Genomic DNA, 27,499 nt, shown 5'->3' with positions numbered 1-27,499 from the left:
GAACAGTGTCTATATCGGAAACACCTTAGTTCTAATGAAAATTTTGAGTTAAAGCTTTTTAACTCTAATCCTAATTCATAGTTAACTCTTCTGTAGTTTTTAGCCAATCCCTTTTTCAGTTGATAAAGGAGATGGTTCATAAATTTTGTAAACTGTATTGTGCAAGAGCGATAGGCTCTCAGATGTGGAGGTCTATTGGCTGTGACTGTTCCTCTGGAGAGGAGGATACAGGGATGTGTGCTGAAGTTAGATTGACAGAGGGCAAGGGCCCAAGATGATTGTCACTTTTGGCTCTATCTTCAGCTCTGCTTTAGCCTTCTGCCTTTGAACTTCCTGGTGGTGGCTGCTTCTCAGATGCAGAAAGAAGCCCTGACCTGAGTTGGCAGTTCTTTTACAATAGGAGTCTAGCACTTCTGTTCCTTTTTTCTTCTTTGACTGAGAAAAGAGGAGCCTACACTCTATAGTTTAGAATACATATCTTCTCCCGATCACCCCTCCTTCCAAACTCCAGAATTCTTAAAGTGAAAATTCTCATTCAGGAACCCTGGATTAGTGGTCTGTTAGAAAACCAGCAGTCAATGACTCTATTTCTATTTGCAGATTGCGTGAGTTTCTACAGTGCCACACAAAGTAGGTGTGCATTCAGAGAACAAAGAAATAGAACTGGTTCCCATGATGTCACACGGTTGGCTGGAATAGGTTTTGCCCTGGCACACAGTCTTGAGTTTGAATTCCATCTGCTTGTTTCACAAAATGTTTATTCAGCAGAGAGGCTGTCCTGCACTGAGCCTTCAGCCCTTAAATTTCTTCCTCTGAAGGCAGAATAAAATGAAACGAGCTGGATAGGCTACAGGCCTGCAGGCCAAGCTAGCTATCAGGCTTTATTTCCTGGTTCTGTGTAGTTACTGGGTAGTTAAGGAAGGCATGGTGGCTGCTTGCTCTGCAAAGCTTTAAAACAGGTAGAAGAAATTCCCTCCGGGCGGGTTGCTGGAGACACCATGAATAGGGCGACAGAGGTAGATCTGGAAGACCCCACTATGGGAGCTGAAACCAGCTGTGGGATGCCAGCATCACTCAGACCCACCAGAACTTTTCATTTCAAAGACAGGAGTGCGTGTGGGATTTGGCCTAGTTAGGTTCTGAGGCTTGCGGCTTCACTCCATCCACGTCTGGGTGCCCCAGGGAGCGATAAGAACCACAGAGGACACGCGGGCAACTAGCCACGCGTGGAATCTTGGGACCACAAGTGCGCATCCACAGAAACTCCAAACACACCCAGGAGGAACCACCCCACCATCCTCACGAAGTCCTGCGGGTCGCCCGCGCGTGCTGTCAACACGCACTACCCTCCCTCCCCGCCCCCCCGCGCGCAAGGTACACGCAGCAGCCACTCGTGCGGGGCGCCGGGGCGCGCGCTCGCCCTTGGGCGCTCCTGAGTGTGTGCACCCCTCGGCTCCCCTGCACTCCTGGGCGAGGGGGAGGAGTGGCTGGCTGCGCCTCGCGCTAGACCGGCGGGCGGAGGAGCAGGGAGGGGGGAGGAGGGAGGGGGCCCTGGCCCGCGGAGGAAGAGAGGCGAGGGGGCGGCTGTGGCAGCGCGCGGCGGCGGCGGCGGCGGCGGCGGCGGCGGCAGCGGCGGCGGCGGTGGCGGCGCGGAGAGCTGGAAGCTGGAGCCCAGAGCTTGGCCCGGCAGCGCGAGAGGAGCAGCCGCAGGAACTGCAACCTTGCTAGCTTGGGCCGAGCCCCGTTACACTAGCCTGGCTGGTCCACGCCAGCCGCAGGTGGGAAGGGTCTAGCTAGGATGAGGGTCGAGGGTCTCTCGGCTAGGGCCCGAAGCTGAGCAGAGGGGCTCTCTTCTTCTATTCCCCAGACAGTGGCTGAGCATGGAGCTGTCCCCCCGCAGTCCTCCAGAGATGCTGGAGTCGGATTGCCCGTCACCTCTGGAGCTGAAGTCAGCCCCCAGCAAGAAGATGTGGATTAAGCTACGGTCTCTGTGAGTCTCTGGCAGAGGAATGTGGAAAGGGGGGAGCCTGGACTCTGTTTGAGTGTGTGTGCACGCGCGTGTGTGCGTGTATGATTTTGTGTGTGTGTGTGTGTGTGTATCTGCAAGCTGGGCAGATAGATTTTATTGGGCACACATGTTGGCAGGTGTGAGGAAACATGGTCCTGACACCCGTGTCCAGGCCACATATGCGAGGCATCTGCAGAACAAGCCTGTTGGTTAGAGTGGATTTAGGAGTTGCAAAGCTTGTGCTTTTGTGTCAGGGTGACACACGCAGCAGCACGAAGAAGCAGCACACAGTATGCGCCGTGCGACAGGGCTGCGGACAGGCAGCATTCAGGAGGTGCCAGGCTGACTCACACATATCCATGTGCATTCAGGTTGTACAGATGGAGACACATCACATGCATGTGCACGAGTGTTCATGGGTCATAAAGGTGTGAAGAGTGCTTGCAGATCTAGTGCATGGAGATACTTGTGCCAACCTGTGGGTTCTATGTATTTTCTTTGGGACCAGTAGTTCTGCCTCCCGCATCCTACAGGGAGCAGGATGAGGGTGCCCTGTTCTTGAGGGGACCATCTGCTTTGGTGTCCACCTGGAATTTGGAGGAGTGGATGAACCTTCACCTGGCAGGTAGAGGAGGGTGTTGTAGTGAAGAAGATTGATTGGCAGGAACAACATAATTGGTTTAATCGAAGCCTTTTTATTTATAGAGGATCTCCCAGGATCTCCAAGCACATGTAGGCTTCATTCCTTACTGTGGGACCAGAGCACATGAGAGTAATGAAAAGGGGAGGAAACACTCAGGTGTTTCATGCATCGTTCTGAGGGAGAAAAGGAAGTTTTCTTTCTGCCCTTCAAAGCAGAACAGGATTGGGTCAGAGACAAGCCATGTTTACCTCCCAGGAAGGCGCCACTGGGCATAATCTCTGCAGTCTGTTGGTTCTTAATCAAAAGATAAGAGAAGAAGTACATCTCCCTGAGAGATTCCTAAGAAAAGAGGGGAAAGATAGGAAACAAAATGGTAACCATGCCTGACCCCTGTTCTTCTCCGGTTCCCTCAGCAGTAAGCACTGAGCCTTCTCTTTCTGTGTTGTGATCAAGGGAAGGATGGAGGTAGGAGACAGACAGATGCCTTGTGTTGTTCTTTATTTACCAATGCTGAGGAATTGACAGCTTTAGATTGGGCAGGTGAGGCTGATATACAGAGGCCTTAGGAAGAATGAGGCACAGTGGACAACAAGGCTTGGAATCCAGATGTGCTCCTTTGTCCCCTCCTTTGCTGCCTCTGGCCAACGCAATTTGCTGGATTCTATGAAGCACAGCCTTGGAATGAATTCTAGGATGAAGAAATGGAAAACCAGATTGAGTTGATTTTTGCTGAGTGGGTCTTGGTAGATAGAGATGGATGCTCTGCCAATGATAGCTAAGCTGAGGAGAGTGCAAGTGAAGAAATGGCTGAGAGGAAAGAGGTATCAGGGCTACAGACAGAATTCCAGTGTCTCGGGATGGCACTAGTGGTTGATCATGCATTCACCTGGCTCTCATTCCAGGGAGCAGGGCCATGTAGTAGAATGGGTTTCCCCATTTTCATCACCCTCCACACTTTTCTAGCCAAACAAACATCTTTCTGAAAATGAATGGCCATTTCCCTCTTTAATTTGGTGCTAAACTCTGGAGAGAGCAAGCAGTAGAGGTTTGCACAGCGTCTTAGTTGAGATGGCCTTAAATGGTGGGCAATAATCAGTGATGTCACTGACTAGATGACTTTGGTCTATCTGACTTCAGAAAGCTGGTCCTAAGGAATGCTAGCTAGCTGATTATTCACCACCCCCAAGTGGATTCTCAGTCTCATTTTCTCGAAGCAGAGAAAGAGTTAAAGGTAGAACCCAGGTTGATGGCTTTTTGGATTGGGTTTGGTTTGAATATTAAGAAGGCTTTGACAACCTGAAGAAGGATTTCAGGCTTTCATTTTCTTTCTTTCTGGGTGGGAGGAGTTTGCCAGCCCTCTAGTCATTGTTTCTAAAGGAGTGAGAAGAGAGGAATTCCCTGAAATGGAAATTCCCTCTTTCTCATGGGTGAGAGAGTAAAAGAGTTTGCTTAGTCTGGAAACAGGGAGATAGACATGACTGTCTCAGGACTAGGCACTAAATGGAAATGAAAACAGATGGGATTTCTACATATCTGTCTCTTTATGTATCTTGGTTCCCAAACACAACTCCTCCTCCTCCCCCTCCCTTTAAAGTTCTAATCTAGGGCGTACAGACTCTTAGGGTGCTTTTGCCTCTGGACGCAAAGCCTCCACTAATGAAATTGTTCAGGGAGTTTCTTGTTGAAAAGAACATCCAGCAATACCATTTCTCACACTAGGACCAGCTGAGAATATGGGCTATATGGGTAGGAAGTCTCCAACAGTGGGGTTTTACTTCTGGCTAGCAGGAAAAATTTTCTAACTCAGGAGATTCCTAAAAAAAGAAGCTGAGAAATACAGCCTAAAAATGAGGAGCTGGTCATGTTGATTTCAACATCTCCAGCTGGTGATTTGACTTGGCTGTCCACCCTTATCTAAGACCAGAGGACATTGGGGAATGGAGGAAGAGATACTGGATGTAGAAGGAATTCTCAGGGTCTTTTTTTTTTTTTTTTTTTTTTTGAATCAAGAAAAACCCTGATTGGTTTGCTGCCTTGGCTCATTCATTCATTCATTCATTCATGAACAGTGTGGGTGTCTATCATACCGGGCAGCATACTGGGAGTTGGGGTTGTAATGTTGGATGAAGTAAACATGCTTCCTGTGCTCCTGAAGAACCGGGGAGGCTCGCCTTTTCTCATCTGCCTACACTATTACAGGAGGGGAAATTCTGCCACTCTAGGTTTCTGGGTCTTTCTTTTGGGGGTTAAGCACAAATGGAAACACAGATGTGAGTTCTGTCTCCCAGGGCGTACAAGCATCAACTTCATCTCTGCCCTAGTTTCTTTCAGAACTTTAAATTTTCTAGGTAGCTATTCCTCTTGTGTGTGGGATAGTATAGGCACAATCTTCTTTTCTTGTTTCTCCCCTGCTTCATTCTTGGGTTCAAGGTCATAACAGCTGAGTCTAGAACAAGAACCCATTTGAAGTGATTTTTGCTTATCTTTATTTCATCAGAGTCTCATGTGGTACCTTATACAACACAGGCTTTCAAGAAATATTATTATAAGGGAATGAAGAAAGAAACGAATGAATATGTGTATGTAAAGTCATGGGATCTAGTTCTGTCTCTGACTCTTTAATGCGTGCATACCTCCACACAGGAGAGAGGGGTGTGCAGGAAATGGAGGCAGAAGAAAGGGAGATGGTATGCTTGCTGCGTGCTGAGGTGTGGGACCCTAGGATAGAGCCAGGAACTGAATGAGTAACAGAGAAGACACAAAGGCTGTGTGTGAATGAGAGACTGAAACTGTGAATGCCAGACATATATACCCATAAGTCTAGGTAGAGGGTGACGCATGTTGGAAGCACAGCTCCACGGTGGTGTGTCTTTTTTTATGGTTATGAATGGTGTGTTTGACAGTTAATATGCTAGAAGGTATGCTCTTACCTGATTGCCTCAAGTGGTTCTATATGCATCTATGGGATGAATGAGCATGCTGGTAGTGTGATATGAGGTATATGTGATCTTTTATATGTATTTGTGACACATTCAAATATCTTGGTAATCCTTGAGGAGATCCAGAAGACAGCAAGAGGAAGCTGGGACTGGGCCAGATTCTTACTGATTAATTTTACTGTTGGTTCGAATGTTTTATATACCCCATCTAGTAATCTTATGTTGCTCTTACTGGCATTGAAAATCCTGATGTCATTTACCCATTTTCTGCACATAGCTGTGGAGCTGCTGTGAAGACTGAAGGACGAACTGTGGCTCCTTATACTTCTGGAGAACAGGAGCAGCAGGCCTCTCAGACCTCAGTGGGAGTTTTTGCTTTTTTTTTTTGTTTGTTTGTTTGTTTTTGTTGTTATTTTTTCCTATCTTCTCTGAACAAGCCTTCTCCCCTTCATTTCTAGCTGTGGCCCAGGGATTCTCTTCTCCTTGGTTTTTATAGCCCCTTTCTCACCAGACATTTACCATCTCTATTTCCTTTACAGAACTGCATGAATGAGAACTGTGTAGCATCTGGGATATAGAGGGAGGGAATTCCTGCAGTAAGCTGGGGAAAGACCCAGATACAGGCCAACTCAAATTCCGATAAAAGAAAGAGCTCCCCACACGCCTAGTTTAGAACATGTGCTGGAGGAATCACGGAGCTTGCTCATGGCAGGACAGAGAGTATCAGGAGATGTGTTTAGGCCCAAATTCTCCCTCTGCCAATTTTGTGCCATGTGATCTTGAACTCATACGGTCTCTCAGCATCTCTGATTTTTTGATATTATCCATATGAAAGTGGCTTCAAATGATAAAATCTGGAGATCTTTTAGCATGGGGAAGCTTGCTTTGTGAAGGAATGAATGGGGGACTAATGACTGGATGAGAGAAAAAGATAAAGTTTCAGGAGACAGGAACATGAATTATCAAGTAAGCTGGAACCCAGTATTTGGGGCATGATTTAGAAGAGTCTTGCTGATGAATTATTACGTGTGAGGGTGAGGACATGTCTGAGTGCAGTTAATTAGAGGCTAATGGGGCTGGAAGTGGGCTACACAGTGAAGGTTGTGGGTTACTGTAAAAAGAGAACAGGACTCTTTATTACGTAGTCCTAATGACTGGACTAGACAAAGATGGAACAATTGTAGTTCTGAGCAATGCTGAGGGCATGAGAAGCAGCCCCTACTCCATGGGGTTCTCTATGTTGGGGAACCCCCCTTTGTATTCATCCTAAATACTTGGCCTGGTGTAATATCATCAAGCAGATCATGTCTCTCAGCTACCTGGACCTGCGGAGAAAAGAGAACCCTGAGTGCATTTTTCTCACACCTGGGTCAGCTCTTCTTCGTTCTCAGCTATGGCCCAGGGAACTTCTCCCTGGTTTTCATAGTCTCCCTTTTCCACTCCATGTCTTACCTCTCTATGTTACTTTAATTTTTGTATTTCCTCTACTTCTTATTTTAGAAGGACTCTATAAATCCTTTGGAACCCTGGTACTATTATGCTTGCCCAAGAGCTCCAGGAGGCAGGTTGGGGAGGCAAGATGGTTCTACATATGAGGTTGCACCTGTCGTTTTTTTTTTTGCCCAGAGGAAGGTGAAGGGGTTGGGCATACAATAGGCCTGGAAGGCCAGGTGAGATTCAGTCAGAGAAAAGCCTGGACCTCTCTAGACCTTTTCCCTTTCATTCTCTCTCAGATTAAAATGGAGGACAAGAAAACCTTGAAAGCAGGTGTTGTTGTGCATACCCATAATCTAAGCACTCGGGAGAGTTTATGACCAACTTGGGATACACGAGACTCTGTCTCTATAACAAAAGGACCAACTAGCCAGCCTCCACCGAACCCTTTCAAGAGGTCTTGCCTGTTGTTGAGACTGCAAAGGAATGGTTGAGGAAATCTCTAAGGCCGCTGTTCTCTCCCTTTCTTTCCCTTGACCCTTCCCATAATCTCTCCCTTTTCCTCATTAGCCCCATCCTTCTTGGGTTTGCCATCTTTCTTATATTCATTTTTCTTCCTTTTTCTGTGTCCCTCTCTGTCCCTGTTGCTTTACTTACCCTTTCTTGCCTTTATCTTCCTAATACCTCTCATTCCTGGCTGAGAGCTTCTACCATCTAGGTGTTGCTGAGGTGACAGTAGGGTAAGTTGGCTGCAAGGTGCCCTTTGGAGCCCTCTTCAGAGCTCAGCCTCACGCCTGCTCTCTGCAGGCCCCTCTTTTGCCTGACTAGGGACCTCACTCCTGCTCTCTGCAGGCCCCTCTTTTGCCTGATTAGAGACCTCACCCTGCTCTCTGCAGGCCCCTCTTTTGCCTGACTAGAGACCTCGCCCTCTTAGCCCCTCTAGGGAAGAAGGCAAGTAACTGCCTTTGAGTCTTAGGGGCTGGTTTTCTCAGGTGTCAACGTCGAGCAGCTATTTTCCAATTCTCTTCAGAACAGCTTCAGAGAAAGAGGCATAAGATGAGGGCAGTAGGTGGAGTGGAGGTGAGACACTGGGGAGGCTGAAAGTTGTTAGATACAGAGGTTGTCCCCTAAGGGGAGAAGACAGCTAGTCCAAGAATGCTGGGAGGGAGTTCTTAGAGGGGCTGAGATGGGATGGACAGGGAGAGGAGTTCCTGTACTGGGTTTAGAAGAAAGGTGGTTGCTAAGCATTCACGGCAGGCCCTCCCCAGAGGTGTTTGTCAGCTACCCACCCTGTTGTTGCAGTGGTTTTTGCACTCTCACCTGCAGCTCCTCCTCTATCTGTGGTGGGAAGAAAACATCAGCTTAGGATTCTGCTTCAGAATGGAGGACCTTAGCAATCCCCAGAGGGGACTGTGTTGGAGTTTGACAGAGAGGAAGGCCAAGGTATATCCAGGGATATTTGGGAATCAGGCTGAGAGAAGAGTCAGGAGTATTTTAGTGTTGCTCTTTGCTGAGCTGGTCTCTCAGGTCAGGTGAGAAGTCAGATCAGCAAATAATTATGGTGGCTGCAGTGGGCCATGAGGCTGCCAGCTGGTATTGGCATTGTTTAGGTTGAGAAAGGTGTAGAGCTTCTGGTTCAGGTGCCTGGGGAACTTTTAACAGACAGGATCTGGGGCCTAGGAAGTTTTTTCTTTCCTTTCACATCCTCAGCTTCCTGTGCCCTTGTTTATCAGCCATCCGACATCTAGCCTGGCATCTTCTCCCTAGTTCTGTTCTCTATGTCCATCTTATTTGGAAACTCCCTTCAGCCTGGGCTGAGTGAGCACACTTGCCAAGTTTCATAGCCTGGAGAATCTCTGCACCAAGCTGGAGCTTTAGGAATTCCAATGTGGAAGATGTGTAACACATCTCCTCTGCTTGCCTTTGAAATGTCAACAGAGTTGGCTGTTGTTTTGATTGCTGCAGAATGTATTGAGGGTAGATATCCAGGAGAACTTCCTGGGAAATTCACAGACCTAGAAAGTGGCCATTCTATGATTTAAAAAAAAAGATGCTATCATCTTCCTTTAAGACCTGGTAAATGCTGATTTGGGGGAAGCAGTGAGTTAGTCAGATAGGAAGAACTTTAGATCTAGAAATCAAGGCCCAGATACCCTTCTTCCTCAGTGTCTCCAATGCTGGGCTCTGAATGCAAGAGCTACACAAAGCTACAGAGGAAGCAACTGATGCCCAGAACTAGTTGGTAGGGATGAGACTGGGACCATACTGCAATCCTGCCGCCCCAGCTCTATGCTGCCCCACGTGCCTGCAGTCATCCCTGTCAAACTGCCAGCTCTTACCCATCTTAGATTGCTTTAAACATTTGGTCAGGGCCCTGGAAACAGGACGTCTGCTGGGATGTGGTTTAGTGGACTAGTGGGGTGGTTTGTGGAGGTGGTTAGTAAGCAGAACTCCACAGTGCAGAGAGGGATCAATGGACAAGAGCTGGAGAGCATTCTTTTAGATGGGGTTCTGGCACCTTCTCTCCCATCTGCCTTCACCATATGTTAGTGCCAACCTTTCCCAATTACTCTCTTTCTTAAGGGCTGAAGTCTGAGGGAGAGGTGATATATTTGTGTGCAGTATTGGGCCAGGCACTTGGACACCTGAGTTCTTATTATTCTGATCTAAGGCTCAAACTACTTAAATTATTTCCACAGCACAGTCTGAATTGTATTGTGCTGTTGCTAGGAATGCCAGTTAGAATGGCTTCTAGTTGGGGGACTGGGAGCTGCACTTATACACAGGTGAGGTAGAAGCAGACTTCTTCACTCTTGGCTTGGTATTTCTCCTGGCCGTCTCCTGGAGCACCCCCCAAATTTCTTTCTTTCTCTATTTGCCTTTCAGGACCTTCTACACTTTTATCTCATCTTTCGCTCTTTTGGACTTCTGTCTACCTCACCAACAGTACCACCTACCAGGATGGAAGAATATTGACATACCTCTGCCCCTTCCCCCACCCCCTTCTCTGTCCAGTGCCTAAAGATCTCCCGTGGCTTCCATGACTACTATGCCAATCTGATGTCTGCCATCTTCCAGAATGGCATCCGAGTTCTGCAACTAGGGGGGGGGGGCTATTTTTATCCCTGGAGCCACCCCCGCCACTCTGCCCAGCCAGCTGCCAGGAAGAGTGCTGCTCAGATAGCAATGGGAGCCAGGGTGTGAGCAGAGCATGAGGCAAAGTTCTGGCTGCTCTTGGGTTCTGCAGCTCCATACTCTGTGTGGTCCCTGGCTCTGCTTCGGCTGCCTCCCAGCTCCTACAGAGGAGAGAAAAGCCCTAGATGGTTAGAGCGATTGGAGCTTTTTCACACATAGCTCAGGTTCCATTTGAAGACTGTGTGAGAAAATTGGGTCCTGGGTACTAGTGGGCATTGGAACTTTCTTTATGAAAGTCTCTCAATAAATATTTGGAAACTAACAAAAGGATTGGACTAAAGCAATAATCTTCTGCATGGATGTGCTACTGTATAGTTCAAAGTGCTCTCATAACACTCTCCTCAGGTCCTTGCTAGACTTCTGGGAAGCAGGTGCTATTTACTAGATTTAAGCATAGAAACCAGAACTCAGAGAGATTTCCCCATGGTTCTACACAGTGAGAAAATCAAGGCAAATTCTCCTGAGTTTTACTCAAGTCGTTTTAAAATGAGACTTAGCTGATTTCCTTGTTTCTTTCCAGTTTCTGAGATTTTGAAACTTTGAGATCAGCTAGATAATCTCTTTCCCAACACTACCCCTGTTCCCACTCCTCTCCTTCCACTTTTGTCCTCTATGCCAATGATTAGTCCTTAGTACAGGGTGAAGAAAGTTGGGTGTGGACAGGACAGGGAGGCCATGTCCTTGAGCTTTTTCTACCTCCAAATTCAAGGGTTAATGAAAGTAGAAATGGGCAGTGTAAGAGGGTAAGAAGAGACCTTAAAGGAGGGAGGGGAAGAAAGCGATGAAATGCATGTGACATGAAAGCAAATGGAGAGACAATTTGGAGGGGAAGAGTGCCCAGCAAGAAGGGGTTAGGAAGGGTGGGAGAGGGCATTTGAGGAGAGGGGTGAATAAGAACAAAGCATAAAGCCACGTGTGAGAGCACACATGTTTAATCCTAGCACTTGGAAGGCAAAGGAAGATGAATCCTTGTGAATTCAAGGCCAGCCAGCTCTACATCATGAGTTCTAGGGCTATCAGAGAGAGACCCTGTCTCAAACAAACAAACAAACAACCACAACAAAAGAAAACCTAATAAAACCCCAACAGCAGCAAAAACAACAAAATAATCCCAGTCAACCATCCAAAAAACAAAATAAAAACAAAGCATAATGACATAGATTATGGAATTGCCATAATGAAACCTGTAACTTTTTATGTTAACATAAACATTAATATATTAAAATATCCGAAGGGACTTAAGAGCTGAAGGGAAATTGACGTTGGACTTCTTGTGGGGTCTTCATATCTCCATCCTTTCTAGGTAACATAGCTCAGTCAGAGGGAGAATACAGGGTGTGGACAAATGTATGAACCCTTCCAGGAAAGGGGCGGTGGGTTGCCCCTGAATCTGTCCTTACTAGGACTGTCTATAGTAGATCGAAATAGGAGACACACCATACGGTGTGCGGTGAGCAGTATCTGTCCAGCCACCTTTGGTGCTGTTGGGCAAGAGAGCAGAAGAATGACTTGTCTTTTTCAAGGATTTCCAGTTTAAATTAATGTCTACCTCTCAGTGGGAGAGCTGAGATTAGCAGAGCAGGGCACTTGCAGGAAGGGAAGCAAACACAGCTTGGAGGATGCTGCTGTTTGGGACTGAGTGCAGCTGGCTGTCACCTGCCTCCTCTCTCACCATCCTTCGTAGTCAGCATGAAAAACAAGCCAAATGGCTTGGCCTGCGACCCTGATACGGGGTCTAATCCTTTCTGGGAGCACTGAGCAGCTGGTGGCCATGGTAGGTAGGGTGAAGACGGTGGGGCACAGAGGGTGGGCCTCCTGCCTCCCCCTTCTTGGCCACTAGTCCTCTAGAGAGCCATCCGAGGGTCTTTAATCCTGTCACTTGTCTCTTTCACTTGTCCCAGCGCTCAGAGCTGCTGAGAAACAGCAGGTCGCTAAACTTCGTTTGTTTATATTCCTTTAAGGGCTTGGCACAGTGACAGTATTTTAATTTCTCTGCTTCTGAGCGGTAAGGAAGGAGGAAAAAGACGTCCCTTCACAACACTCAAGTTCTGGGTCTGCTCCTTTTCTATTCTCTTACTTCAGCCACATTTCATTCCACGCCTCCCACTGAGCGACCCTAGATCTGAGGATACTTTTTTGCTTCAACCCTGGTACCTCCTCCTTAGCTCCGCCCCATCCCCAGTGGGCCAATAGTGGCCCCAATGCGCTTGTATTGGTGATGTCATCTTGCAGCCAATCCGGAAGCTGCTGGGGCTTTGTGCGCAGTCCACTTGGCGATGCAGAGGCCGGGCCCTTTCCTGCAGGGCGCCCGGAGGTGGAAGAGGGGTTTTTGTCCTCAAGCTCTCCTGGAAGCCTCATTTCGCCCTTCCTGGGCTCTATCATCTCTCCTCCACTTCTGAGCTGTGTAGACCTTATTCTGGTTAATTCACGGTTTTCTCCAGTTCCCATAAGTAAAGTGAGAAGATCAGGGCTAGAAGTAATTTGGCCAGTCTCGTGTTTTTGTTTGTTTGTTTTCTGCCAGTCCCCGCCCATCACCCTCCATTCTCTTTGAACAAGTGTCCCAGACTTTTTATTCACTGTGGAGTGGTGTTGTGTACTTCTCTACCTGTGAGCTTTCTCTGGCCTCTAGTTTCTGCAAGCACCTTCCCAAATGCTAATAATTTTGTAGGAGCTCATTGTCCTGCCTTGTGGATTGTCTCAAGTGGGCCAAGGCTCCTGGGAGAATGACCCTAGGAGAAGCCCAGATTTGCAGAAGTGGATCTGCTTAGCCCCTCTGGTGTCTGGCCGGGCCCTTTCCACTCCTACCATAGAGTTCTTTGTGACAGATTCAGGATGGTTCCCTGTCCCTGTCTCTGGACATTGCCTGCTAATCCCTTTTCCCAAAGAAGAGCCCCACCTCCTTAGAACAAGGGGCTGGCCTGTGCTATTTCTGGCCTTTCTGGGACTCTTCTGACAGCAGATTCTTGTTTTCTGGCTGATTCAGACGTGAAACTTTTCCCGCGGCCTCTCACCCAGTTCCTGTGGGCTAGGTCTGTCTCATCACCCCTCTAGTTAGGCTTTCCCAGTTCCCTGTCCAAAAGAGCTCTCTGGTTATTTGCTCAGTTCTGCTGGGACCTGGAAGAGGAAGTTGGGGGGTTCAAGAGGGAGTTGGTCTGCAGTAGGGAGCCCTTGGGCCCTGGGGTCAGCGTTTTGATACTTTGAAGTAGGGAACTTTGATTTCCATGGCAAATCCTGCTCCTGTTCATAGGGGTCATCTCCAGGGCCCCATCCTCAGGTAGGTGCCAGGGATTGGGGAGGAGAAAAAAGGCAGAAGGAGAAGGGAGTAGAAGAAAGAAGAGGGGAAAGAGAAGAGGGCAGGAGGAGAGGGGAGGAAAGAGGAGAGGAAGCCAGGAGGAGAGGGAATGAGGAAGGGAGAGGGGGGCAGGAGGAGGCGGCCAAGAGGAGAGGGGAGGCCAAAGAGAGGACAGCTTGTTTGTGAATTCTTCTATTTCTGTATTTCTTTGCTATTTCTGCTTAACTATGATAGGTATTTTCACATGGTTTCCTTCTCTCTTTCCTTCATGATCCCTGTTATCCTTAAGACCTCATATGCCTGTACTGACCCCTCACCCCCACCAGCCCTCATCTCTTTCTCTCCCCTCTGTAGCCCAGACTGGCTTTAAACTCTTTCTGTTTCTACTTCCCAAGTGCTGAGATTACAGGTATGAACTACCATACCAGGACTGTTTTTTTTTTTTTTTGTTTGTTTGTTTGTTTGTTTTGTTTTTTTAACCCCCAGTGCTGGAGGGCAAGAGCTTTACCACTGACCTACTATACTCCATTTGTTTCTTTATCTTCTTTTTCTCCTAGTTCTCTGGGTTGAGGCCATCTTTTTCTAAGCCCCCTACCTACAGAGATCTTTGTGGTAGTGTTCATACTGGAAGTAGAGGCAGACAGCTTTGGAAATCCCCAGATGGCCTTTCATATTGTGATCCATAGAAATGGCCTGGTGGGGGCTGCGGTCTTCTGTGTGTTAGTGTTATTATTTTCAGAGTCTTCTCTTCCACATAGAGCCAGGGGAGACTGGGACTTGCCAAGGGTCAAGATTGGAGGGCACTAAAAGTGAAGGAAGGAGTGTGATGCTGAAATGGGTATGGATGGGAGTAGAAGGAATTCTGGGAAACTTCAGTTTTCTTGGAGGTTTGATAAGAGCTGGACAGTGTTGAACTTCTTGTTTTCCAGGAAAGTGCTTTTCATGGGCCAGGTTCTCTCAGGTCTGAAACAGAGGGATGGACTAGAAGAGGGGGAAGAAAAGGACTTTCTGTAGCTAGGGAGGCATAGGGGTCTTCACTCTGAAGGACTTTGAGATAAAAGAGGCCTTGCTGCTTACAGTGTGTGTGTGTGTGTGTGCACAAGAACCCACATGTGGTTCATTTCTTTGACTTTAATTGGCTGCAATTCAGCACCAGGATCCCCTCAGCTGCCCGAGTCCAGCTCCTTTTCTTGAATTCCTTGTTTATCAAATTTATTCTTCAGTCTTTTCTCTTTCCTTTCTTGCCTCTTTCTGCTGTCTGGATTGTGTTTCATTCAGACTTCCAAGGAAGTTCCTGGGCGAGATCTAGCCAGAGAAGATGGAACTTGAATGGTTGTTTAAAGTCAGCATAAGGCTTCTTTCTTGTCCTAGGGCTCACCACTAGTCTTTCAGAAGCCTGGCTATGTGTGTCATTTCATAGGCTCTGGCAGGTGGCCGTTCACCTGATTAGTCTTTCCATGTCTCCTCTACTTGATAAGCTTTTATTGAGCACATGCTGTGTGCTCTGAGTATAGAGAACCAGGAAAACCAGGCATGTTTGTACCACATTGATGGTTGCCATGTCCTTTGAATTCACTGACAGTTCTGGGCAACAGAGCACTCACGGTGGGACTCTGAGGCAAGGGTGCAATGCCCTATGTCTCTTAAGCGGATTACACTGTCAGACTTGTGTTGCCCAAACACCATCAATGTGTAGGGAGATAGGGTGGTCTCCTTAATTTTAGTGTGAGTTGGCCTTGCCAACCTGAGAGTAACAAGTCCTGTGACTTTGGACAAAGGCACTTTCTTCTTCCCTAAGATGCTTGTGAGATTCAAATGAGATTTAAAATTATATAGGAGAGACACCAGTCACTACCATTTTCTGTCATCTCCATTTTAACTGAGTTTCTTTTCCTGGTCTGGGATTGAACAGGCAGGTGCTTGCTGGGTTTGAAGGACTGTGGTGGGGGCAGAATGGGAGCCAGTGATGCTGGCAGTTAATTCCTATTTGGGTTGTGGGGACCTCTTGTCTGTGTCAGGCTTGTTGCATATTTTATTTCCTTTAGTTTTCTTAATAGCTTTGTGGGAGTGCTTCACCGTTTTACAGCTGAAGAAACTGAGGCTCTAGAGTAAAAAGCTGAGTGTTTATGAATCACTTAGGGTATTCATTAAAGAGCCATGTTTCTAGGACAGGGAGATGGCTCAGGGAGTAAAGAGCTTCTGAAGCAAACCTCATGACCTGAGTTCAATCCCCAGAACTCTTCTGAAGGTCAAAGGAGAGAATGGAATACACAAATTCCCTCTACCCTCCACACAAGTGCCATGGCACACCTACATCTACACACACACACACACACACAAGTAATAAATTTTAAAAAGGCATTCCTTCCTCTGGTTTAGCAAATGTGCTGTGAGGGTTATAATTTATCAGTTTAAAATTATGATCCAAGGAGATGCTAGTATCTGCAGTCTCCAAAGCACTTTTATTTATTCTCTCTGTCTCTCTTTCTCCTTGAAGGGTAGTTGAGACAGGCTTTTTTTTTTTTTTGTAGCTCTGGCTGTCTTAGAACTTACTCTATATACCCCTTGAACTCAGAGATCCACCTGTCTCTGCCTCCTGAGTGCTGGAAGTTAAGGAGTGCACTATCACTGTCTGGCTAAGACTGCTTTTAAAATATATATATTTTATTTTTATGTGTATGTGTGTATGTTTTTGTGCATGACAAGTGTATAGCACATATGTGTGGGTGACTGTGGAGGCCAGCAGAGGGTGTTAGATCCCCTGGAGCTAGAGGAACAGGGTTGCTAGGAATTGAACTCAGGTCCTCTAGAAGAGTACCATGCACTCAAATGCTGAGCCATCTCTCTAGTCTGTTCATGGCACGTTTTTATTTCCATGGCACATTTTAATACATATTGATTAAAAATTAGTGACTTGCACAATGGGTGCATCTCAGGAAGTGAGCTTTGAACCTAGGATTTCAGCCTCAAAGACTATACAGAGTGGTAAAAATGTCAAGGAGTTGGGTTTATGCTTTGGAAATGTGGTTTGGAATTATTTTTCCACCTTCCTTGCCATTGGCCCATTGTGATGATAAAATAAGATAAAATAGGAGAAAACACTTTCAAAGTGCAGAACTGGCTGCATTCTTAGCAGTTATGCAAATAAATGCAAATGTAAGGCCGTGGGTGTGGCTGTTCACTTGAGAGGCAGCACTTGTTTTCCTCTAGGTTGGTTGGGAAAGACAATGGTGGGCATTGATTTCTGGAGACCTCGTTAAAAATAGTAAGATCTGGAGGCGACAACAGCTCCACAAGGAGAGCAACAAAACAAAAAAATTTGAACACAGGGGTCTTTCCAGAGACTCATACTCCAACCAAGTACCATGCATGGGGTAACCTAGAACCCCTGCACAGATGTAGCCCATGGCAGTTCAGTGTCCAAGTGGGTTCCATAATAATGGGAACAGGGACTGTCTCTGACATGAACTGATTGGCCTGCTCTTTGATCACCTCCCCCTGAGTGGGGAGCAGCCTTTACCAGGCCGCAGAAGAAGACAATGTAGCCACTCCTGATGAGATCTGATAGACTAGGATCAGAAGGAAGGAGAAGAAGACCTCCCCTATCAGTGGACTTGGGGAGGGGCATGCATGGAGAAGGGGGAGGGAAGGTGGAATTAGGAGGGGGAAGTTATGAGGGGATACAAAGTGAATAAAGTATAATTAATAAAAATTAAAATAAAAAAATAAAAAGGGTGGCTCAGTGAAGTAGCAGATTAGGGTAAGGGCAGGACTATGAGGAGAAGTTAATCACGGGCAGTAGAAGAGGCCTTTCTTTCTGTTTTGTGTGTGCTTATTCCAAAGCCCTCTGTTATCAGGACTAAGTAGAGGGAACCCCTGTCTAGGCTCAAAGAGTCCATCTTTTTGTTCTGTGATATCCTGGCAGATCCCTTTCTTGCTTATTTGGCTGGGAAAGCCTTCCAATATCTCTAGTCCCTTTTCTGTTCCTCTTCCTTTGTGAAGCAGGAGTGGGCTGAGCTTTCCTAAACCTACTCTCCTTGTCAGACAACTGACTGTTTCCACATGATGAGGTACCCACTCATGAGGCATGTGGCTCCTCCCTCTAACTCCCTACCCCCAGATTGGCCCCTTTCCCTTCTGCCCCATTTACTCTCAGACATGTGGGCCATGACTGCTGGGCTCTGAGGTGAGACTTCCTGGGGCTGGCTATTTTGAGCACCCCTATTCCAAAGTTGCTGAGACCCCAAGATTCTAGAGCTGATTTTGTTCAGGAATACCATTGTTCTTCCTCCCCAGCATCTCTGGGAATTGATGCTAATTTCAGCCTCTAGTTCCTGACTCATTCTCTTCTCCTCCCTGAATCACAGAGTGACCTTGGGTTTTGAAATCTCTCTCAGTGAGAAACTATCTTAGCTACTATCTCACCCCACCTGGATGGGAGAGCCTGGGTATGGTGATGGGGAGTGTTGGGATGGTGGTGAGTTGCTTTCTTCAAAATTACTGTATAGAGCCAGAGTTTTATTTGCAACTCTGAGCTGCTTTTGCTAGGCTTTCAAGAAACCTCTCAGTTAGTGACCCCCAGATTCAAAGCTGCAAAGTGTGAAAGACTGTCCCCTTGGGGGAAGGTATCAGGTGAATGAGAACCTGGATTCACCCCACTATTTTGCAAGGGTAAATTTTTGTCTGGGCCAGAGACAGGGCATGGGCATAGTGACTCTGCCAGAAGTTATCTGGGACATGAGCCTGGGCAGCCAGGGGTTAACTTGCTTTGTTCTGGTTGATGGATTCTGGAATCATAATCCATTAGCTCTGCCTGTGTGGAGTGAGGCCAGGCGAAAGTCTTTGTTCTGTGCCTTTGCCATCCTTGCCGGGGTTGAGGAGCTGTGGACATGTCTCCCTCCCTGTCTTAACCAAGACAATGAAAGGATTCTGGGGACTGTTTGGATTGGTGTTGATCCCAAAGCCTTTCTCTTGGGGAAGTATTGAGACTGTGAAGCAGGAACATCACTCCTGAGGCTGCTATCTGCCTAGGCTAAAACTGTGGGGGATATTAACTTACTATAGGCAGAAGCCATAGCTGGTGTGAAAAAAACTGACTGCTGTTGTCATTAATGTTAGAACTATTAACATCTCAGAAGATTGGAGGTATTTCTGGGAAGTGCCCCCTATTGGAGAACCCCTTGAATGAGCCATAGTGTCTAAGCAGGACCTCTGTACTCACATCTGCAGGCTGCGCTACATGGTGAAGCAGTTGGAGAATGGGGAGGTTAACATCGAGGAGCTGAAGAAAAACCTGGAATACACAGCTTCCCTGCTGGAAGCTGTCTACATTGATGAGACACGGTGAGAGAGGCATGCAGACAGAGAAGGAAGATGTTAGATAGGCAGAGCTCCAGAGAGGGAGGAGGGCAGAGCTGGAATGAGGGTTTGTGACAGGGACAGACAAAGGATGGGGCAGAGATAAAGGGTGGAGGGATGTAGAGATAGACTGCCTGGAAAGGTCTGGGGTGGAGCTCAGTGGTGGAGTGACTGCCTCACGCCCCTGACACCCTGGCCTGATCCCCAGTACTGGGAAAGACAAAAGGAAAAACAGTGATGGCTTCAGGGATACAAGGGCTCCTAGAGACCATCTAGTCCTAACCTTGCCCACATGGAATACCTCTCTAGACCTGTGTTGGCCAGGGGGGAGGATGACTCTGATTCCATTTGGCTACTGAGTACTTATAATGTGCAAGGATGAATTGAAATGTGTCTGTAAATTAACACAAAAAAATAACACAAAATGTCATTTACTTATTAAATGTTGATTTTTTCTTGAAATAATATTTTAGAAAGGAATTAGCTTAAATAAAACTTATCATTAAACATTGCACCAGTTTTCAAGACATTCTTTTCTTTAATTTTAAAATGATTTATTTATTTTAATTTTGCTTGTCTGTGTGAGGGCCTGCATGTATGTATGTATGTATACCACATGCATGCTTGATGCCAATGTGGAAGCCAGAGAGGGTGTGAGATCTTCTGGAACTAGTGTGACAGGCAGTTGTATACTCCTGATGTGAGTTCTGGGAACTGAACCCTATTCCTCTGAAAGAATAGCAAGTGTTTTTAAACATGGAGCCATCTCTCAAGCCCCTTGACAGTTTTATTTTACCATTTTAATGTAGCTACTAGCATAATTAAAAAATTATTTTATTTTATTTGTTTGAGACAAGGCCTCATGTAACCCAGGTTGGCATTGACATTGCTATGTAGCTAAGGTTAGCCTTGAACTCTGGGTCCTTTTGCCTCTACCACATCTGGAAAAAAAATTAAATTTTATATGTGAACCTTGAAGTTTATTTCTGATGGACTGTGTTATCCTAGAGCATCCCTGGCAGGTGGTGTTTCATTGTTTGCTAAGCCATGTCCATAGTGATCTCATGCCTCATACAATGAGTGTTTCACTTTTAGAGATGTTCTATAGGAAGATAGACACAAGAGCTGTGATAAAACAAAGCAAAGGTGAAGCTCCAGGGAAAGAGTCGCTAAGTGGGCGTGACTAGGTGTATGGTCTCTAGCTGTGACTTTCCACAGGCAAATCCTGGACACTGAGGATGAGCTTCGGGAGCTTCGTTCAGATGCTGTGCCTTCAGAGGTGCGGGACTGGCTGGCCTCCACCTTCACCCAGCAGACTCGAGCCAAAGGTCGCAGGGCAGAAGAAAAACCCAAGTTCCGCAGCATCGTGCATGCTGTGCAGGCTGGGATCTTCGTGGAGCGGTGAGGTTTGCCCATACTCAACCTCCTTTGCTTCTGTTGTACCCTCTGTCCCAGCCAGCCTGATCTTTTATGACCCTACCTACCCTGAGACTTAGCCCTACAGCCCAATTGGCCAAATTGTTGCTCCCTAGACTGTGTTCTTGATTTCTCTGTTCTTTCTTAGGATGTTTCGGAGAACGTATACCTCTGTGGGCCCCACGTATTCTACTGCAGTCCACAACTGTCTCAAGGTGACCCGTGGGTTTTTGGGAAAGAGGAAAAGGTTGGGGTTTGAAATAACCATTGGGACTTCTAGAATCTGTTTGTGGTGTGATGTTTATTTCCCTTTTAATTACTATTTCCATGTTCTTCTGGACAACTTTTTGCCAGCCACGAGACAAATGCATGTCTTCTTGTCTCTCTGGTGCTGAGAGATACCTGGGTTGAAAGAGACCCACTTAACCACCTTTGCTTTCATTCTTCATTGGGAAGTATGCCTAGAAGTCCAACTGATCTTGCCATGGCAGGGAAGATTTGGAAGGGAGCTTCCTACCTAGTCTGTTGCTTCTCCACAGAACCTGGACCTCTGGTGCTTTGATGTCTTTTCCTTGAATCGGGCAGCTGATGACCACGCACTGAGGACCATTGTTTTCGAATTGCTGACTCGGCATAGCCTCATCAGTCGCTTCAAGGTTGGGCAGCATCCTACCTCTACTTCCACGCAGGGCCCCTCCACTCCTCACTGTCCAGTTCTAAAAGATTGCCAATGAGTAGACTCCATAGCTCCCTCATCCTGTTCCAGTGTCAGGGATGAACCCTTGCCCACCCCATTCTTGCCTTTCCCGAAACTGCTGTAATCCAGCTTTGCCTCCACTGCTTCCTGAGGTCCCAGCCTGTGAGCATCTTGGGATGTTCCTCCCTTTCCTTCCCAGCCTATCCCTTCAAGCTATCTGCTATCTGCCTCCCCTTCTGCACTTGTCTGTGGACTCTGGAGGTATAGAGCCCAGTGTTGTCGTCATTTGGGATTAGAATCTCTCTATTTGTTCTCTGGGGGAAAGGAGGAGTCAGTGCACACTTGACTACTTTTTCCAGCTCTGGTCTGTGCTGGGGATTTTCTGAAGGGAACTAGCTCTGGGCAGACCTAGGAAGGCCTGTGTGCTTGGCAGAGAGGAAGAAAACCTGGACAGAAGGCTGCTCCAGACCATGAATCTGGAGGGAGCAGCACTGGGAGGGAATTGAGCCAGGAACAAACACAGAACCCACCTCTGGAAGAGAAGTATGAGGGGTTGACAAGTGGCCCTAGGGATGGAGTGGCACCCGAGGTGGCAATAGATGTTGAAGGCAAAGTAGCAGACCTGGAAGGGCATGGGCTGAGTAGTAAAGGTGGGGCTGTCCTCGTGGCCCTGTCTTACTTCACTGTAACGTCCATGCAGCCTCTTCCTGACCCTTGACTCTTCCTCCTTTGAAAGTCCCGGGTCCTGAGCTGCTCAGCTAGGTTCTCTTCTGGGCCTTCATGAGGCATGGCCCCTAAACTTTCCTCGACTACTCCAGCCTCCTCTCCTCAGTCTAAGAATTGCAGGGTTTCTTTCTCAGTTCCTGTTTTGCTATGTGGTTCTCAGAGGTACAGACACCAGCTTCTTCCAAACTCCCTCTCTATGTGAAAGGACTGGGCTTAGGGGGGCCCAAGAGCGGCTGCACCGAGTTGACTTCAGCTAGCCTGCCTGACTGCTTAACGATAGTTAGAGAGAGGTATCTCCACTGAGTCCTGGTCAGGCTTCCTTCCCAAGCTCCATGGTCTCTTCCCTTCCTGCCCCCCCCCCCGCTCTTTTTCTCTAGGGACACCATGGCAACGCAAAAGCAAGGGCAGTTGTCATGGAAACAGTCTTTTAAAATTTCCTGAATTTGGGGCACAGCCCTCCAGGAGTAGTGGCAGGGGAATGCTTGGGTCTGACTAGTGGCATGACTTATGTGTCCATTGTAACTCTGAAGTTCATCTGCACATGCCTCCCCCAAGTCCTGAGCCCTGGATCCCTTCCTGGCCTCAGGTGAAGACTAGCCTTGTCCTCTAGGAGCCTTGAGCTTCTTGAAGGAGGCAGAGATACCCCAAGGACAAAGACAGTCAAGGACAGAATTGAGGGTGCCTGGATAGAGCCATGGCTCTTGGGGCGTGTGCACATCTGTGTAAATGCTGTGGGCCTGGTGAGCTGCCCATTGGCATATGTGGAGTGGAGGTGGTCAGGGAGTGCTTCCAAGAGGAGCAGTTCTCTATAACTGCTGCAAGGGTGTCCTGCAGCTCATCTTACTCTTTTTTTTTTTTTTTTTGGTTTGTTTGTTTGTTTCTGAGTCCTTCTCTATGGTATTAGATTTGGGGATGATGCAGGTGTTTGGAAGGTAGGTGGGAGGCTTTTTTTTTTCCTTTTCTTAGAAATCTTCAGAGACATAATAATAATTATAGATACTCTTCAGAGAGTATTTACTAACTGCCTTGTATTTTTTCTCATTAAATCCTAGGTTGGTAGCAGTATCTTTATTTTGCAATTAGAAAGGCACAGGGAGGCATGTGTATTACTCAAAGTCACAAAGGCTGCAGATGGTACAGAGCCTGAATTCAATCTAGCAGCTGACCTAGCAGAGCCAGTGCTAGTTCTCTGGTATACACCCAATTCTTTTTGGGAGGGTTGATGGGTGAAGTGGAGTGGAGAAGGTCTCCCTATATAGCACATCCTAGCCTGGAGCTTGGAAATCTTTTGCCTCAGGCAAGTGCTGGGATTACAGGTGAGCATCATGACATCTGACTACCTTGTAAAGAATGCTGGTATTGTCTCATCACTTCTGTAGGTCCGTGATGTCTCCATTTCTCCTGCAGATTCCCACTGTATTTCTGATGAGTTTTCTGGAAGCCTTGGAGACAGGCTATGGGAAATATAAGAACCCTTACCACAACCAGATTCATGCAGCCGATGTGACCCAGACTGTACATTGCTTCCTGCTCCGCACAGGCATGGTGGTAGGTGCATGGCCATGTTCCTGCTGTTCAGGGCCTATGAATTCAGAAGTAGGAAGCTCTGGCTGCTTTTTCAGTGTCCTTTGCTTCCTGCCATTCTAACACCTTCAGAATCAAGTTGCATTAACTTCCTCCAGAGAATTTCCACGTGTACCAACACTTCCTGGGCAATGCTGGGGACACATGATGGGGTATAGTGGGCATATGACTGGTGGGAACAGAGGAAGCTCCCTCACCATTCTGAGAGTTGAAACACGTGGCTAGCTTTGATGATGGGTAGAGTGCCATAGTTGTGAGGAAGGTGTCTGGGAGTGACTGGCAGAGTTGACTCAAGTTAATCTTCTTCTTCCCCTAGCACTGCCTGTCAGAAATTGAGATCTTGGCCATCATCTTTGCTGCAGCCATCCATGACTATGAGCACACAGGCACAACCAACAGCTTCCACATCCAGACCAAGTGAGCAGTGGGGCATGACAGGAGCAGGAGGGGCCAAGGTTGCCAATGGAGCCCTTTATAGGGGGCTGGGCATGACATACATTTTCACAGGTCAGAATGTGCCATCTTGTACAATGATCGCTCGGTGCTGGAGAATCACCACATCAGCTCTGTTTTTCGTCTGATGCAGGATGATGAGATGAACATTTTTATCAATCTCACCAAGGATGAGTTTGTGTGAGCACAGGCCAGCATGTGGCATCCCTGAAACCCTCATTCCAGGCGCCTTTTCCCCATATCCCTTAGTCCTACCAGTGCTGAGAAGACTGAACTCTTTTCTGTTTGTTCACTTAGAGAGCTGCGGGCCCTGGTCATTGAAATGGTGTTGGCCACAGACATGTCCTGCCATTTTCAGCAAGTGAAGTCCATGAAGACAGCCCTGCAGCAGCTGGAAAGGTAGCACATGGAGGGGTGTAGGGCAGGCCAGGCCAGACAGAGGGCCTTATAAGTCAAAGTACACTGGGCAGTGGTTCTTACCTGGGTTCAGAGACTCTCCTGGCTCCAGGCACTCATCTGAGTGTGTGGGTGAGTCTTTGCGTTATTTGTGAATGTGGCCTTTGATTTGTATCTAACAGGTCTGATGGGGGCCTTTATTGTTACTGCAGGACAGGATTTCTCTGGAATGTTGGGAAGTACATTCGATCTTTCTGGACATGTGTCCCTGTCTGAAATGCTTACAGTGAAGTGTCTCCCTCTATACTACCTCCTATTCTAAAAGGCCACTGGGAGACTTGTGTGAGGTTAAAAAAGAACAAAATGAAGACAGAACAAGTGTTATAATGCTGTTGAATGCTGTTTAGAAGGGGTTGGGAATGGATAAGTGTGCATAAGCGAGAATGGACTTGGTGTTTGGGAGGTTTGTGTTGACCTGTGTGTGTGGTGTCTGGATACAGACTGTAGGGTCACCATGGAACACTGTTGGGGTGGGTTAATAGCAAGAATCATGTAAATAACATCACTGGGTACACATTGTGTGATAGACGCTTTGAAATACTTGTTATAAGTCATTTAATTCGCAGAACAACTCAGTATGTGGTAGGATTATTATTTTTACTTTTGGCTTGAAGAAAATGAATTACAACATTTTCAGTAACTTGCTTAGTATCATACATCTAATGGGTGGTAGAGATATAAGAGACAGTCAAATTTATGTCCATTGATTCTAAAAGCTTGGGTTCTCAGCTACTTATCTGTGCTTCTACATCTATACATACAGATGAGTATGCGTATGTGTAGACCGTTTAGTTACGTGGAAAGGGTTGTGTGTGTGTGACTGGCAGAATGGCCAAGGTTTCCTTTTGCTAGAGGATCAGTTTCTCTTTCTTTAATACTTGCCCTAACCAGGATTGACAAATCCAAGGCTCTATCTCTTCTGCTTCATGCTGCTGACATCAGCCACCCAACCAAGCAGTGGTCAGTTCACAGCCGCTGGACCAAGGCCCTAATGGAAGAGTTCTTCCGCCAGGTAACTTTGTCAGTGGAGCCTTCCTACCCCCTTCTCTGCAAGCTTCCGCTCTATCTACCTTTCACTCCCGAATTGATCCTAAGCCTGTGAGGTCAAGTCTCTATCGGCAGAACTGGTTGTTTCTACACACCCCTCATTTCCAGGTCAAAGGGGCAGCATCCTTTTCTCCCATTGTAGCCACTCATCTTCCCAGCCTTCCTGAGGCGTCCATCCTCTTTTCCCAGGGTGACAAGGAGGCAGAGCTGGGCCTGCCTTTCTCTCCACTCTGTGATCGCACCTCCACATTGGTGGCCCAGTCCCAGATAGGTGAGTATGAGGAGGAGAGGAAGGGAGATGTCTGGGTCTGGCCAGGCTTGTTCCAAACCTCCAAGTGCCTAAACTGCTCTTGTTGCTGAGGCAAGGATGATGGGCTGGATATGGGGGTCTGTGACATATTAGAAGGACTTCTTTGGGCTCACAAAGAGATCCTCTCCAGGTTGTCCCCAGTGGAAAAGCTCTGGTGCCAATTCGCTTCTCTAGGCTTTGTTACTTTCAGCTGAGGCTCACAGCCATGCTCCCTCTCATCTCTGCCTAGCCCTCCAAGTGAGACATCTTTGCTGATTGACCACTTCCTGCAGGTTTCATTGACTTCATTGTGGAGCCTACTTTCTCTGTGCTGACTGATGTGGCAGAGAAGAGTGTCCAGCCCTTGTCAGACGATGATTCCAAGTCTAAAAGTCAGCCCAGGTGACTGGCTGGGGAAACCATGTGTCCTGGTTCATTGGATGCAGAGAGAATTCCCTCACAAGAAGAGGCAAAGCCTAGAAGGAGGTGGGAGGGAGGTGGGCTGTTTCAGGTCTGAGAGCCCCTCTGTGTGCCACAAAAGGGTGTGGCTTACACCTAGGCTTCCTACATTTAAAAAATATGTATTTACTTATGAATATGAGAGCTTTATCTGCATGTACATGTGCATGACAGAATAGAGCATTAGATCCCAGTATAGATGGTTGTGAACTACCATGTGGTTGCTGGAAATTGAACTCAGGACCTCTGGAAGAACAGCCAGCGCTCTTAACTGCTGAGCCACCTCTCCAGCCCCCTATAGTATTTTCTTCCTTTGAGGAGACAAAGTGTGGAGAGGGAGGGGTGCAACTGTGGGAAGAGAGACAAGGATTTGGGGTATCTAGAAGAGGGAAAAGAGGAGGATTCCAGCCCCTCAGCTTCTTCCTTCTCTTTCATCTTCTCTATGCTGAGGGCTAAGAATTAGGTTCTGAAGAGGGCTGGGTCTTACGTCTGGAATTGGGTGTGTGTATGGGGTCTTGTTTCTAGCTTCCAGTGGCGCCAGCCTTCTTTGGATGTGGATGTAGGAGACCCCAACCCTGATGTGGTCAGTTTCCGCTCCACCTGGACCAAGTACATTCAAGAGAACAAACAGAAGTGGAAGGAACGAGCAGCTAGTGGTAGGTGCTGTTATGTATGCATGTGTGTGTGAACATTCTAGAGCTGGCTGGTGGAGCAATAGCAGTCCCCTTTTTGTTAAGCCCCAGGAAACTCTTTGACTCCTAGAGCTGGGAATGGAGCCAGTCAGGCTAAAATAGGAGGCCACAGGAAAGGCTGACTAGTTGAATGGCATGGGATGTTCTAGAATGAGAGCTGGAGAGAGGATAGGGACAGCCACAGTATTCTAAGTCCTGGGACCCTGTGCATGTGGTGGGACTCCTCTTACACTGTGGCTGTCTCCAAATAGTGCCCCTGGAGATCTGGGTAGCTTGGTGGCTCTGACAATACTGTGAGCAGGGCCTATGAGTTTTTCATGTGGAATGGGTGTAAGTAGCTCAGTTTGGAGGAAGGTGGTAGATGAGTTTCAGTCCTCTTATTTTCTTCACATACATCTTGGTTCTGGAGAAACTACCTCATAGTCTAACATCAGCATCCTTGGAACCCTCTGTAGGCATCACCAACCAGATGTCCATCGATGAACTGTCCCCCTGTGAGGAAGAGGCCCCACCCTCCCCTGCAGAAGATGAGCACAACCAGAATGGAAATCTGGATTAGGGAACTGGGGGCTGGCCAGGTGAGTTGGAAAGCAGGAGGGTAGCCAAGCCAGCTTGGCTTCAGGTGCCTCATCCCTGGGCTCTGCTGGGCATGAGGTTCTTCTCTTTCCAGGCACTAACGCAGAGAATTGGAGGCATAAGACTATGGGTGGGAAGCAGGGGACCTCTGCCATTTTCTTTGGTTCCGCAGTCTTTCCTTGAAGGAAGAAAGGACAGAACATCCCAGGCAGGGTGACACATGTGCCAGCCTTTT

At 47.4% G+C, this 27,499-nt stretch overlaps 1 protein-coding gene across 2 annotated transcripts in view; it reads left to right on the top strand.

The window, feature by feature from the left end:
- Positions 1 to 1,527: 1,527 nt before the first annotated feature.
- Positions 1,528 to 27,499, top strand: part of Pde1b (phosphodiesterase 1B) — a 28,741-nt gene continuing 2,769 nt past the window's right edge. The window contains exons 1-15 of one of the 2 annotated variants that reach the window (XM_021652079.2): positions 1,528 to 1,778; positions 1,868 to 1,990; positions 18,741 to 18,854; positions 20,088 to 20,270; positions 20,434 to 20,500; positions 20,825 to 20,941; positions 23,116 to 23,256; positions 23,609 to 23,709; positions 23,800 to 23,925; positions 24,043 to 24,144; positions 25,093 to 25,213; positions 25,438 to 25,519; positions 25,831 to 25,939; positions 26,522 to 26,652; positions 27,144 to 27,266. In XM_021652079.2, coding sequence (XP_021507754.1) covers positions 1,881 to 1,990; positions 18,741 to 18,854; positions 20,088 to 20,270; positions 20,434 to 20,500; positions 20,825 to 20,941; positions 23,116 to 23,256; positions 23,609 to 23,709; positions 23,800 to 23,925; positions 24,043 to 24,144; positions 25,093 to 25,213; positions 25,438 to 25,519; positions 25,831 to 25,939; positions 26,522 to 26,652; positions 27,144 to 27,247 — 1,608 coding nt within the window. In that variant the 5' untranslated portion in view covers positions 1,528 to 1,778; positions 1,868 to 1,880 and the 3' untranslated portion in view covers positions 27,248 to 27,266. Of the gene's footprint in view, positions 1,779 to 1,867; positions 1,991 to 13,364; positions 13,494 to 18,740; positions 18,855 to 20,087; positions 20,271 to 20,433; positions 20,501 to 20,824; positions 20,942 to 23,115; positions 23,257 to 23,608; positions 23,710 to 23,799; positions 23,926 to 24,042; positions 24,145 to 25,092; positions 25,214 to 25,437; positions 25,520 to 25,830; positions 25,940 to 26,521; positions 26,653 to 27,143; positions 27,267 to 27,499 lie in introns of those variants that run through there. The other variant, XM_021652080.2, reaches the window with a different exon arrangement.

Source organism: Meriones unguiculatus, chromosome 8 (genome assembly GCF_030254825.1).
Source record: "Meriones unguiculatus strain TT.TT164.6M chromosome 8, Bangor_MerUng_6.1, whole genome shotgun sequence".
Taxonomy (NCBI): Eukaryota; Metazoa; Chordata; class Mammalia; order Rodentia; family Muridae; genus Meriones; species Meriones unguiculatus.
Note: the sequence above shows the minus strand (reverse complement) of the source record. Positions and strands in the feature narration are given on the sequence as shown.